This window comes from Talpa occidentalis, unplaced genomic scaffold (genome assembly GCF_014898055.3).
Source record: "Talpa occidentalis isolate TD23 unplaced genomic scaffold, MPIMG_talOcc4v2.1 talOcc4.12, whole genome shotgun sequence".
NCBI classification, from domain to species: domain Eukaryota; kingdom Metazoa; phylum Chordata; class Mammalia; order Eulipotyphla; family Talpidae; genus Talpa; species Talpa occidentalis.
The window spans coordinates 25,102,826-25,115,618 of NW_023601212.1; the positions used below are offsets into that span (position 1 = coordinate 25,102,826).

Consider the following 12,793-nt stretch of genomic DNA (forward strand, 5'->3'; position numbering starts at 1 on the left):
TTGAATCCATATTTTTTTTCCATCTTCTACTCTTAGTCATCCCTCAGTCATAGGGGCCATGGAAACTAGTTCTGAGCTTAACAGTTTATGCCCAAGTCTCACCAGCCTAACATGCCTTCTCCCGCATAAGCACTGGTGGATGGGAGACCCGGAGGATGATTCCATTCTTCCTGGGGAAGACGATGGATCGGAAGGACCTTTGTGTGGGCATAAGAGTTGATACTGGCAATAAAAGAGGATGTGTCAGGACCTGCCAGGAAGCTCAGATGCCAGCCATCAGCAGCCAGGGAGCCCGCCAGCACATCTCTGTTTAGTACCAGCTGGGCAGGCTGAATAAGGGTTGCACTTTACTGTATATGCCACTGCTTTCCTTCCTGTCACTTGGGGACCCCTAAAACCAACCAGGTTTCTCTGTGAGTTTTCAGTCCATTTGGCACCTTTTAATGCAGGGGAGCCAGGAAGAACCAGGTTGTGACTTTAGCAGGGATTCTATTCTGGACCAAGGCACAGGAACACTTGACCTCTGAAAATCTGACTGTACATGCTTCATGTTTGATGCTAGAGTAGATCCTGCAGGGCAACACTGTCAGGGTTAGGATTGACCCCCAGGGAGGAGGGTGCTTATAATTCATTAGCAGCTGTCAGGTCCTGAAGGTTCTGTGGAGCCTGGACCCAGGGCTCACGTAGCCTGACACTCTGACCATGGATCTGCAATGAAAGCTGAAGATTTAATTCCCAAACGCCTATGAAGAGGGGGTTCCCTGGGAGGGTGAGGCAGGTAAGAGTTACAGTCTTTCTGGGACATGTAGGAGTACTCACTGGAAAGGTCCCTGCCCACGCCCAGGGCCAAGCCATCTTTGATCCACAGAACGAAGCCATCATATTCGGGGATGGCACACAGCAGGGTCACCGGCTGCCCCGACACCACGGCCTGGTCCTGGGGCTGCTGGCTGAAGGAGTACACTTGACCTAGGAAGGAGAGAAGCACAGTGGTCAGTTACTTGCAGGAAGCAGTGTCTGCAGGGCTTCCCTTCAAGTTACAGAGCAGAGCCCAGGTGGACGAGGGGACTAGGCCCCCCACTGAGTGCCCTGCTTCCTGCTGGGGCCCAGCAGCAGCTGCCCTCCTGGCCTCAGCTGATTCTCCAGAGCGCCCAGCTCCAGCCTCCCTGCTCATCGAGTCCTAACACTCACCACTCCAGCCATCCTCCAGCCCCAAACAGACAATGCACAACACATTCTGACACGTGCCCCCAGCTACTGGACTAGCGCCTACTTAATGCCTCTTGCTTGACATACACTCCAGCACAGAGGCAGAAGAGACGCCTCCAGCTAGAAGTGTTGGTGGGGGGGGGGGTGCATGGTGTGTATCACAAGTGCAGTGGGTGGTTGTGGGGAATCATGTAATTTGTTTAAACCTGACAATCCATGGGAGGGAAGAGCATAAGGGACTGTGGTGAGGGATGGCACCACGTGGGTGCCGTGGTGGTAGAAGAACTATAGGGGAGAAATCAGATACTATTCAAAAATTAACAGAGACGTAAGAAAATACATAAATGAAACATTCAAAGACTACAATAACCTGAGAATCCAAGAAACAATATTATTATGACTCCTAGGATGGGCTGAGGGCCAAATCTGGAAGGAGGCGTGGTGGGGGTGTGGGCCCCCCATGCGTGGGGGTGGGGGTTGTGGTTGAGGGAGCCAGCAATCATCTCAATTCATCCTCCTTGCCCCTGTCCTTTCTGCAGCAGACCCTCCCGCAGCCTCACTATCACTTGGGAGGATCGGCAGTGTGACCCCACGCCCTCCCCATGCACACTGCAAAGCAAGACAGAACAGAGCCCTCGATGCTAGTGACTTTTATTAAATCAACATACCCACAGGGTGCACAGCTCACCAGGGATTGTTCTAAGATTTTAAAATATTGGCCCATGGTTATTTTCATCCTTGTAATAACCGTTGAGGTACGTACTATTTTCATTTCCATTTTCCAGATGAGGAAATGAGGCTCTGGAGGAGCCGTGCTTGCTCATTACTTCCCGAGCACTCGGCACACCTGGCCTAGTAGGTACAGTACCTGCAACGCTCCAAGGCTTCTTCACCCGTGTCACAGGGCTAACTAAATTCCGGGGAGCTCTAGTGGCAGGACCAGGGCTGTGAACCCAGGACACTCTGACTCTAAAAACACTGTTCTCGTCTACTGAGCTACGCTACATGCAGATCTTAAGCCTGGTCCCGGAGGGAATTGCTAAAAAAGGGGGGAGATGTGTTCCTTGGGAGCCACAGCTGAATGAACAAGGGACACTGGCACTGAGCTCCCAGCCCACAGCATATCCGTGCTCACACGCCACCCTCCTGTCCCCGGCTTACTTACTTTTCAGGGCAGAAATATTCCCCTTTTACAGCAACGAAACCAGAATCAGAGAGGCCAAGTCATCTGCCTAAGCTCACACAGCCGATGAGTGGTGGGGTGGGGCATGATCTGGAGTTCATGACTCCTGAGCCCATCCCTTCCCACACTCTGCAGCAGACACACAGCTGAGGAAAGCTGGGCACAGGAGAGGCGAGGATGGCCAGAAGACACTGGCTTGGGTCCTCAGGCTCAAGGTCCTCAGGTCCTCAGAACCTCAGGCTCGGACCACAGACAAGCCCAATATTGAGCAGCAGATGGCCCTGAGCAGGGAATGAGTAGAAGCCTCGGGGCGCTGGGGATGGAGGCAGGGCAGGTGGTGGAGGCCCCCCAAGAGGAGACACAGAGGCCCACATCAGAGGGTTTGTGGCAGGTGTGAAGGTAGCCAAGTTTACATCCTGATGAGATCTTGGCTGGTCTCTGAGGAGTCTCATTAAAAATCAAATTGGCCTTGAATTGTGGGAGTAACACTTTTTATTCTGATTTGAGCTTTACAAATTAGATTTCATAGGACATTTTAATCAGCTGTGTGTGCCGGGTTTTTTTTTTCCCCCTCTCTGTCTCTTCAAGTTCTCTGTTGTAATTAGACTGTTTCTGGCACCAAAGCAAGAGAGAGAAGGAGAGAAGAGAGGAGCGAGGAGGGAGCGTGCAGAGACTGGAGAAAGAGCAGGGGGCTGAGCAGGGAAGCGAGGAGAGCACTGGAGAAAGGTGGGAGCTGGGGAGAGGGGAGAGAAGCCAGCAGAGGAGGAATGGGAGGCAGGAGGGGAGGGGAGAGAGAGAGAGAGAGAGAGAGAGAGAGAGAGAGAGAGAGAGAGAGAGAGAGAATGTGGGGAAAGAACATTCCTTCCTGGGCCCTTGTCTCTGTCCTCTAATGGTGATTTCACAGCTCATTCTTTTATCTCACAATCTTTCTTGCAAGAAGGACAGTGTCAAAGATTGTGTTATCAGAGAGAATTATCAGGTTGTCAGCTGGGAGCTGAGGGGTTATAATGAGGAGACCCTGAATAAAGCAGTGGCCAAGCCTTCAAAATGTCCATTAATACACTGCTCCCCACCCCGTCTCTGGTGAATCCTCTCACCCTCCGCACCTCTCGCTTGTACCCCAGTTCTTGTATGCATAAATAAATACATCTTTAAAACAAAACCAAAATGCCCATTAATAGGGAGGCCTGCAAAGAATCATTGTTCCAATCCCCTCACCCCCAATCTCGCCTCCTCTTGGGGATGTTGAGAGTTGGGGTGCAGGCATCCCAGGATGGAGGTGTAGATGGGGGTGGGGTGAGGCTGGACTGCTGAAGCAGCAGTGGCAGGAGGAAGAGAGGGGCTGGTCACATGGACAGCAGGCTCTGAGGAAGGGCCGGGCTGGGAGGAGGCTCTCAGGACATGAGCCGGACAGGTGGACCCTGAGCGGTCACTATTTCACTTTGGAGGGAGAGTGTCTCATGAGGAGTTAGGGCAGGCAAAAGATCCCCTCGAAAAAACCTGGAATCTACAGAAAGGAGCCTGAGGGGTGGGGAAGAGAGGGAGAGGCCTGGCGGAGGAGTCTCAGATTGGGATCTGAGCAGGCTTCACACGAGATTTTGGCTCCTACGTTTTGTCTGTCCGGACCCCCTTGGGCTCCTATAGAAGAAATGCCTCTGGGGGGGTGAACAACACATGGGGTCCTCTCAAAAGCCACCAAAGAATATTAAACATTATTTAAAAATTTTTTTTGGGGGGGAAATGGGTAGTGCTCTGATAGACAATTTTCTTTTTCAGTCGATTTTTAATTTTTGTACGTACAGTAGAAATCAGAAAAAATATGTTTTGGTTGAAGTCCATGGGATACTTTATTAAGTAGAAGCATAAGTTTTGTCACTATCTAGAACAGATAAAAGTTGAGGTGCTGTGGATGGAGAGGAGACGGAGGGACCTGCTCTCTTTTCACTCATGGGGCAGATCCAGGCCTTTCCTTCCCACTCAAGAGCCCCCCAGGAACAGAGTGTGAAGCCATGGGTGTATGTTCTTTCTTTTCTTTTTTTAAAGATTTATTTATTTATGCATGAGTGAAATCATCTGGTAACTGTCTTTCACTTTCTGATTTACTTCACTTAACACAGTCCCTCAAGTTCCATGTATATTGTTCCCAAAGGTATGATTTCATCTCTTTTTCAGAGCTGAGTACTATTCCATTGAGCACACATCCCACAATTTCTTCTTCCACTCACATGTTGGGCATTGGGGTTGGTTCCCTGCCATCTGTGTGGCCTGAGCGGTACAGCAAGAGACTCTGAGTCTCATAGCTGACTCTTTTTTTTAATAGAGGCATGTTTTATTTATTTATTTATTTATTTATTTGTTTGTTTTGTTATACATGCACTGGGTACAGTCAGAAGCGCAGGAGGGTGAGAGAATTCACCAGAGCCAGAGCGGGGAGCAGAGCAGGCAGAAGGACCAAAGTACACTGCTGAGGGGAGCAGCGGGCTGCAGGAGAGGTCTGCGCACCATGTGGGACCCTCTTCCAGTGGCCGGGGAGCAGCTGGGGAGCAGCCGGGGATCGAACCTGCGCCGCAGAGGCCGCGGGCAGCTTCACAACCCAGCGCTCAACTGCTGCACCACTGGGGAAGCCCTCATGGCTGACTCTTTTCAAGGGGTAGAAACTAACAGCTTCCCCACTGCCTGCAGGACAGCACCCAACCTCTGGTCCTGGGTTATAAGCTTCTCCAAAATCCAAACTTTCTTTTGCCAGGGTGCTCAATAACTCCTGTCTGTGCTGGTGTTCATGGATGTGATCTGCCTGGGTCCTCCGTGTTCTACCATCTGGGGCACACCCCTCCCCATGCCTCCTAGCCATCCCCACCCACATCCCACACCTCTGCCTGCATCTGGGGCACTTTCCATCACCTGGAGGGGATCACCTTTTCCCTTCTCCTCCCCACCTCCCCATTCCCGCTTTCCCACGTCCCTTCATTTCTTCAAACGTTTATTGAGCACTTACTATATGTTAGATGCCAAGGAAATAAAAGTAACAAGAAATAGAGTATAAACTCCTTCAAGGCGGGGGCCATAGCTATTGTTTCCGACTTGCATATTCAGTGCTCTGCCCCATGCTTAGGCACAGAATAAGTTTATTTTATGTGCCTGCGCACACAGAGCTTACCTACTCTAGCTCGCCTCGTGAGCTCTGGGGGCACTGTAGGCAAACTGCTTCACATTATGGACTATTGAATAGGCAGGTGTTGTGCTGAGCACACTACATAGGACAGAGGTGAGAAATGAAGGGGAAGGATGGAGTCTCAAGGAGTCAGACATCATGGGAGATAAATACCCAAGGGATTCATGAAAGACCCTGCTATTTGTCAAAATATTACTGCAGTATGAGTTGGCTGTTTTACCACATTTTAGAGAGGTACTGAGAAGCCCAGAAGTGAGGTGATATGCCCAGGGAAACACAGTGAGCCTAGGTATCATTCGAGGCCCCATAGTGGGTTCAGGTGTAGTTTAAGGTCACAGAGGGCCCTGGGTGTAATTCAAGGTCACACAGTGGGTCCACATGTCATTCAAAAGTCTCTGGTTCCAAACCCTGTTTTCTCAGCACTAGTCCATGCTGGCTATCAAATTAAGGGTTTGGGACCTGGATTTTGATTTTCAAACAAGTACTCATTCTACTGAGTAGGCAGCCCCCTCAGATCATCTAAAGGAGGCAGCGGAACTTTGGAGTAAAAAGTGACTTCTTAATTCTAAGTTTATGGAGTCTCCTCCCTTGTTGGTGAGTTAGGGTTCAGGGTGGGGACTAGTACTGGCCACCATTGGGGCAGGGGCAAAAGAAAGGAGGTATAATAATTATTGGTACTTATTATGTACTCATATTATAACATGTAATATGAAGATTGTTCTATCACTAGTTATATTTTATAAACAATATTTTGTCATAGAAGTAATAATAGTTAGTCTTCATTGAATGTCATACATGCATCAAGAGCTTCACGTGGGTTATTTGGGTGAATTCTCTCCACCGTCAGTCCTCTGAGATGGATATCATATCAAGCCCTGTCACAGAGGTCCCACTTCTGTCCAGGAGCCTAGGACACAGAGTGGTGGAGAAGGACCATCAGGTGAGCAGTCCTACTCTGCTCTACTTTGTAGTCTACTTTGTAGTCTCCAGGCTGGGGTTGGGGTGGATAAGCACAGATGTTGGAAGCGACTGGCCAGCTGCTGTGAGCCATGTCCTGGGGGGTTGTGTGGGGAGAGAGAGGTGGCAGAACTGCCCCCATGTATGGGAACCACCTCTTAGGGTCTTTGATACACAGTCCTGGCCCCTGGGACCTCAGAAACCCCACCCCAGGCCTCCTACTCCTTCTGCCCTTGGCCAGAACTGAAGAGTCTGGAGGAAACTGTGAAGGAGCGTGTGACAAGCATATCACCCCACCTGTGTGTGATGTGCCCAGATCATGGCTCTACGGCAGATCAGAGTGGACAGGCCAGCGGACCAGCTTCATGGAAGGAGAATGCAGGCCTGCAGCTGACCTTGATAGCCCTGCCCAGCCCACCCACATCACTCCCAACACTGCTCTGGCCGCCAGTGCTGGAACTGGAGAAGTCAGTGGGAGGAGGCAGAGAGTGTGGTAGTGATGACAGAGCTCGGAGTCAGACCAACCTCCATTCACGATCTGGGCCTTGGTTTTCCTACTTGTAAAGTGGGGGTAATAACACCCACCTCAGAAAGGCACGATAGTGATCAGATGGGGTGCAAGGGGATTGTTGCCGCTGTCGGAGGACACCGGCTGCTCTCACTAGCATGCTCCTCATCCTCTCACAAGGCCACCCTCCGCCCTGAACACCAGACCCCGCAGCCGAGCTCCAGGGCTGGGGTGAGCACAGCAGATGGTTCTCTATTGACAGCAACAGGGGAGGCTGGGGTAGGTTTTTAATTAGTTTCCAATAACTTATTGAGAGACAATTTTTCACTAAAGACAAGGACAGATCCTCCTCTTTGCAGAGGGACCATGATTTGGTTTCCTTGTGTTCTGAGGCGGGTCTCCAGGCTGGTGTTGGGGTGGATAAGCACAGATGTTGGAGGCAACTGGCCAGCTGCTGTGAGCCATGTCCTGGGGGGTTGTGTGGGGAGAGAGAGGTGGCAGAACTGCCCCCATGACTGAGGGGGCTGCTGGTTGGGAGGGGGACACCCTGGGCCAATGCTGGTTATCTTTGTTCCACATCTGCATTGAATTAGTTCCATTTGTAGAGAAAGACTAAGTGCGTGTACGTGTGTGTGTATTCGCATGTATGTGCACGCGTGAACATCTCTGATCTCTTCCCCATTTGGTGGTTTGGTGAAGTGGGATGTAGTCCTCAAGGTGACTGCTGGAGGAGGGGAGGGGTCCTGTCCCAGGAAGGGAGGGTCCCTGCAGAACTGGGATCCTGGGAACCATGTCAGAGCTCAGAGGTGACTGTCCACAACCTGCATATTTTGCTGCAGGCCAGGCTGAGTGACCTCAACCCAAGAAAATGCTTTAGGAACTTTCCAAATGGACCCTAATGACACTGCCATAGGAAGGGAGGCTGTGTGTCCCATTGAGCATGGAGGAAGTGGCACCCTCAAGGTTCCTGGGGGACTAGGGTCTGGCTCTCTGCTCTACCCTAGGAGGTGAGGAGCAGTAGCAGGGAGATGTGCTGAGCAGGTGGCAACTTTTGGAAACTTCTCTCTAAACAGCAGGGAGCAGGGGCTGATTCTGGCAGGGAGGGAGGGGGGCTCTGAAGAGCCCTGTCCTGAGGAGGCACGTGTACACCCCACATGCAGGGGGCTCTGAGTCAGGATGGGTAAGCGCAGGTGCTGGTGAGTGGCCAGAGGGAAGAGGTGCGGGGGCTGCAGGTGGGGAAGGACTGTTGCAGGGTCCAGAGACCAGGGCAGGGAGGCAGCCACAGAAGCCTGGGGGGATCCTGGTCCCCATCACTGTTATCCCCACCCTGCCCCCTGCACCAGCGCAGCTTGGAGCCCTCCATTTCCTGCCCTGTCTGCCCTTCCTCCTGCCAGCGTGTCCCCAACCTTCTGTTCTCTGCTCAGGAGCACGGCAGCTCAGCTTTGCCTCGTGACTTCTCCAGAGCCTCCTCGGGTCTTCCTCCCACAATCCCTCCTTCATCTCCATCAGCCCATCAGGCCCCCCGAAGGGGCCACCCCTCTCGGCCCTGACCGCTTGCCCTTAGTCTTTGTGGGGACTGGCAGTGCACATTAGCATGGAGTGAGCCATCACCATCTGCTCTGGGAGGTCCCCACTGTCTTCCAGTAAGACATTTAAAATGCTGAAGACACCCTGGTTCTCCATAAGCTCACACACCTCTGGCCCCTGATCTGAGATCACCCCTCAATTTTCAATTATTTCCTGGGGAAGGAAGAGGGTGTTTTGCTATGGAAGTTTGATGTTTTAAGGACCAAATCACCCCAAGTAATGGGATTTTACAGCAGTGTTCCAGGGGCCTGGCTACAGTGGTGTGTGTGTGTGTGTGTGTGTGTGTGTGTGTGAGAATGTGTGTGAGTGTATGTATGTATGTGAGCCTGTGAGAGTGTATATGTACATGTGAGCGTGTGTATGTGAGTATATGTATATGTGTGTGTATGTGAGTGTGTGTTTATGTGTGAGAGAGAATGCATGAGTGAGTGTGTAAATATGAACATGTGTTTATGGGACTGAATGGCTGTGGTCCCCACTGCATCCCCAGATCTTTTCTCATTCCATTCCTTGTTAACCAGAAAAGATTTTGCTGGATTAGAAATTTGGGGGTGAAATTTTTCCTGGGTGCTAAGAAGTCCAAGATGTAGGTGTCTAAGCCTTTGCGTGTTTTGGTCTCTCTTCTCTCATGTCTCCACTTTTGCTCTTACCCCTTCTTTCCTGAACATCTCTTCAGGAACTGTCTCCTGGTCTAATTCCCACTTCCAGGGTGCTGATGCCACCCTGGAAACTTCTAGAAGGACTGTGGAATGGACAATCTTTAAGGCCCCAGGAGCACATGGTGCTGAGACCTGACCTTAGCTCTGGGTGTCTGTGTGACATGTAGGAAGATGACTCAGTGGCTCCATGCTCATGGTGGGTGGGGGCTTCCATGCCAGGCTCAGAGGAGCCATGCTACTCACCCAACACTCCCCCATAACTGTAAATTCCAAATCTTTTGGGGATGCATTCTTGTCCTCAGTGCCCCAAACACGTTACCACCCCAAAAGTCACTTGTATTTGTTCCTCTCTTCTTGCCACAGTCAGTTGGTTCCATGGGGGTGGCTGGAGGCAGCTGTCTACAGGGTCAGCAGAAACTAGTGCACAGAGCTTGGATTTTGGCTTGTTAATGTAAGGAAAAGAGAAAGCCTTGATGCAAACTCTGCATGGGAGCCTGATGTGGGGAGCAAGGTTTATCGACATCACAGTGTCCCCCGCAATACCTTCCTTTTGATTCAAGCTGATGGCAGAGTAGAGGCAGTCAGGAGATGGTGTGGGGTCTGCTTCCCTTTCTCAGACTGGGCCCTATGCCCAGTCTTTGTTCCAGCAGCAGGTGTGGGGGAGGTGACCCCTAACTGTAGGGTCAATCCCAGCCAACCCTGTCAGGACTGCCAGGGCCACCGGGAACACTTGTCCTTGCTTCTAAAGAGCCCAATGCCTTGCAGACACATGGCCATGTCCACCCTCTGCTGCTCCTGCACAGGGGGTGGGAGCTGGCAGCGGCGCCTGGGGGGTTGAGGGAAGCCCTGAGCATGGCCAGGGGTGCAGGAGCAGGTGGAGGAAGGGCCTGTAGTGCCCTGGGGAAGCATCCACTGCCACCCCTGTGCCTGAGCTTGGGGGCAGCCCAGCTGAAATCCTGCCTGCCCCGGCAGTCATGCAGAAAAGGCTCAAATGTCACCGTCTGGTCTGTTATTAGTGACCAATTGGGGAAGGCTTAAGAATACTTGTACCGGGTATATTTATCGCCAGCTTGCTCCTTGCCTGGAGCACGCAAATTGCCTCTTATGAGATTAAGGGAAGCTGAGCTGGTCCTGAGAAGCAAGCAGATGGGCAGAGGGAAGAAGGAGTTAGCTCGGCGGGCCCCTTGCTGACACCAGAACAATGCCAGGTGGGGTGGGAAGGGGCCCTGGCAGGATGACTCATTAGACCTGGATTCCCAAGTCCTGACTTCTGCTGTTTTCCTGCTGCTCAGAAGGGGGCCAGCTCTTAATGCAGGAGAATGAGTTTTGGGAAATTTCCAGAATGCCCTGTCTCGACCTACTGAAGGGAACAGAGTTGGGGGGGGGGGCGGGGTTATATTCCAGTCCACTGACTAACTAGTTAAATGGAATGTCACGGGGGCGTGTGAAGGTGCCAGGGATGGTGCCCTAGGAGGCCATGTGGCCACAGGCAGCGCAGGTCCCACCTCAAAGGTTTCCGAGTCCTCTAGATGGGTGAGAGGATGCAGAGGAGGAAGAATACACCCTTTGAGACAGGAGTTTAGTTGCTGGAACAGAAAGCACTGCAGTCTGTGCTCAAAGTGACGTATGAAGCTCATCCCAAGGAAGAAAGACTTTTCCTTCTGAGGGAGCGGGAGGAGGAGTCATGGAGGGGTGGGCATCTGAAGTGGCCTTGGAGGGTGAGTAAGAAGAAGGAAGTGGGGACTGTGCCCTGGGATGCAGAACGTACAAGCACACGTGCAGGGCAGATGTGGACAGGGAACAGAAACGCCCACGCTGCAGGCTCTAGGCTGGAGCTCTGGCTCTGCCCTTGGGCAAATGTCTTTGTCCCTCTGGCCTGACTTTCCTCATAGGGACACTAATCAGTACTTGTTGGGCTGTTGGTGAGGATGAAATGGGAGCCGTGTGTGCCCTTCACAACAGCAGCTGTTACCATCACTGAGGACCTAGTATGACTGGCCGGAGGCGGGTGTGGAAGCATTTGGTAGGGTGCAGATCTACGGGGTCATTTTAGATCTGACCTTGGAGGCCTCAAATGTGTGCTGAGAAGCTTGCATTTAATGAGACATTATCCAAGGTTTCACCCAACAGCTCAGATCTGAATTTTAGAAGGATCACAACTGGCCACAGTGAGGAGCTGATGAAGGAGGATAATGCAGGGATGGAAGGCTGATCAGGAAGATTCTACTGTTATAAGGACTCAGGCTCAGGTTGTATCAGTGGGGAGAAGAAAACGGATTCAGGAGTCATTAAGAGATAAAACTGATGACACTTGATAGGGGATGAGGGAGATGGAGGCAGGAAGACCCCTGTCCCTGACTGGCAGGGCGGGGTGAATGGTGAAGCTATGGCAGTGAGTTCAGACGGTGAGGGGCCCCCAAATGCCTCAGTCCCCGATGGCTCAGAAGATGAGTAGATGGTGACAAGTTATAGTTGTTGATCAGTAGATCTGAGTTGAGAAGGTGTAAATAAGTCTCGGTCACTGAGTGAATGACAGCCATTGACCTGACTACTTAAGAGGGACAGGGTTACTCCAGGCTGCGAGTGAGGGGAGCAGATGTCTGGGGTGGCCCATTGACTCCTTCAAGGTTTGCACAGGCCTGGGATGGCAGGAGGGCACCTAGCCCAATCTTTTTTTGGACCAGGATTAGAAACAGAGAAGCCAGAAGAACAAGGCAGGGAGACAATAGAGCTGTTTTCCATTGTCTGTTTCTCCTGAACCTTTGCTGGGAGGGAGACTTGGAAACAATTTTAACCCTAACGTCACCACTTGATGATGGAAACCCACAGATATGAACATCGCAGAAATGGTGCAGACCTTGGCTTGGACTGACGCCTGACTGTTCCCCCTGGGCTGAGCATGGAGCAGAAATTTGGAAATCACTGTCTCCCACCCTCACTCCTTGCCTGAGTTAGGGCAGCTTGGGCGGCTCGTGGTTCTCAAGCTCCATGCTGTCTTTCCCCAGGGCACGTAATCTGCCAAGGTTGTCCTGGACAGCACGGGTCTTTAATGAAGAGCAATTGAACTGGCAGTGGAAGGGTGACTCCAAAGTCACTATAAATCCTTCGCCTACTGATTATCAGCCCGTGGCCCCAGCCAGAGTCTGCACTGTGCTCATTAGTGGCAGGGAGAGGTGGTCCCCCATCCATTCAGCCAAGGCCTGGATGCCAAGAAGATGCTGATAAGTGCTGCTGGAAATATTGGCCCATCGGTACCTATGAAGGAACCCATCCATCCCTGCCCATGGTCATTCCGGAGTCTGACCGAGACCAGGAAGGGCAGAGCAGTGTGGGCTTTGGTGATAATGGTGGGGGAGGGCACGGATGGGAGACACTTGGGTGGCCCATGAAGGCAGGGACATTGGACGGTGTCTCAGGGCTGCTGGGTGCTTGCGGTGTCCAGGCTAAAACCCCTTCTTTCTCTGAGTCTCAGGCTCTGTGTCTTCGGGTTTGGACAGAACTTTGCTGGGGGAGGATGG

The 12,793-nt window shown here is 51.8% G+C and overlaps 1 protein-coding gene across 4 annotated transcripts in view; it reads right to left on the bottom strand.

Annotated features, from left to right (window-relative positions):
- The window catches only part of KIRREL3 (kirre like nephrin family adhesion molecule 3), a 542,134-nt gene that overhangs the window by 92,971 nt on the left and 436,370 nt on the right, over positions 1–12,793 (bottom strand). For all 4 annotated transcript variants that reach the window (XM_054693197.1, XM_054693195.1, XM_054693198.1 and 1 more), the window contains one exon: positions 820–969. In XM_054693197.1, coding sequence (XP_054549172.1) covers positions 820–969 — 150 coding nt within the window. The remainder of the gene's footprint in view (positions 1–819; positions 970–12,793) is intronic.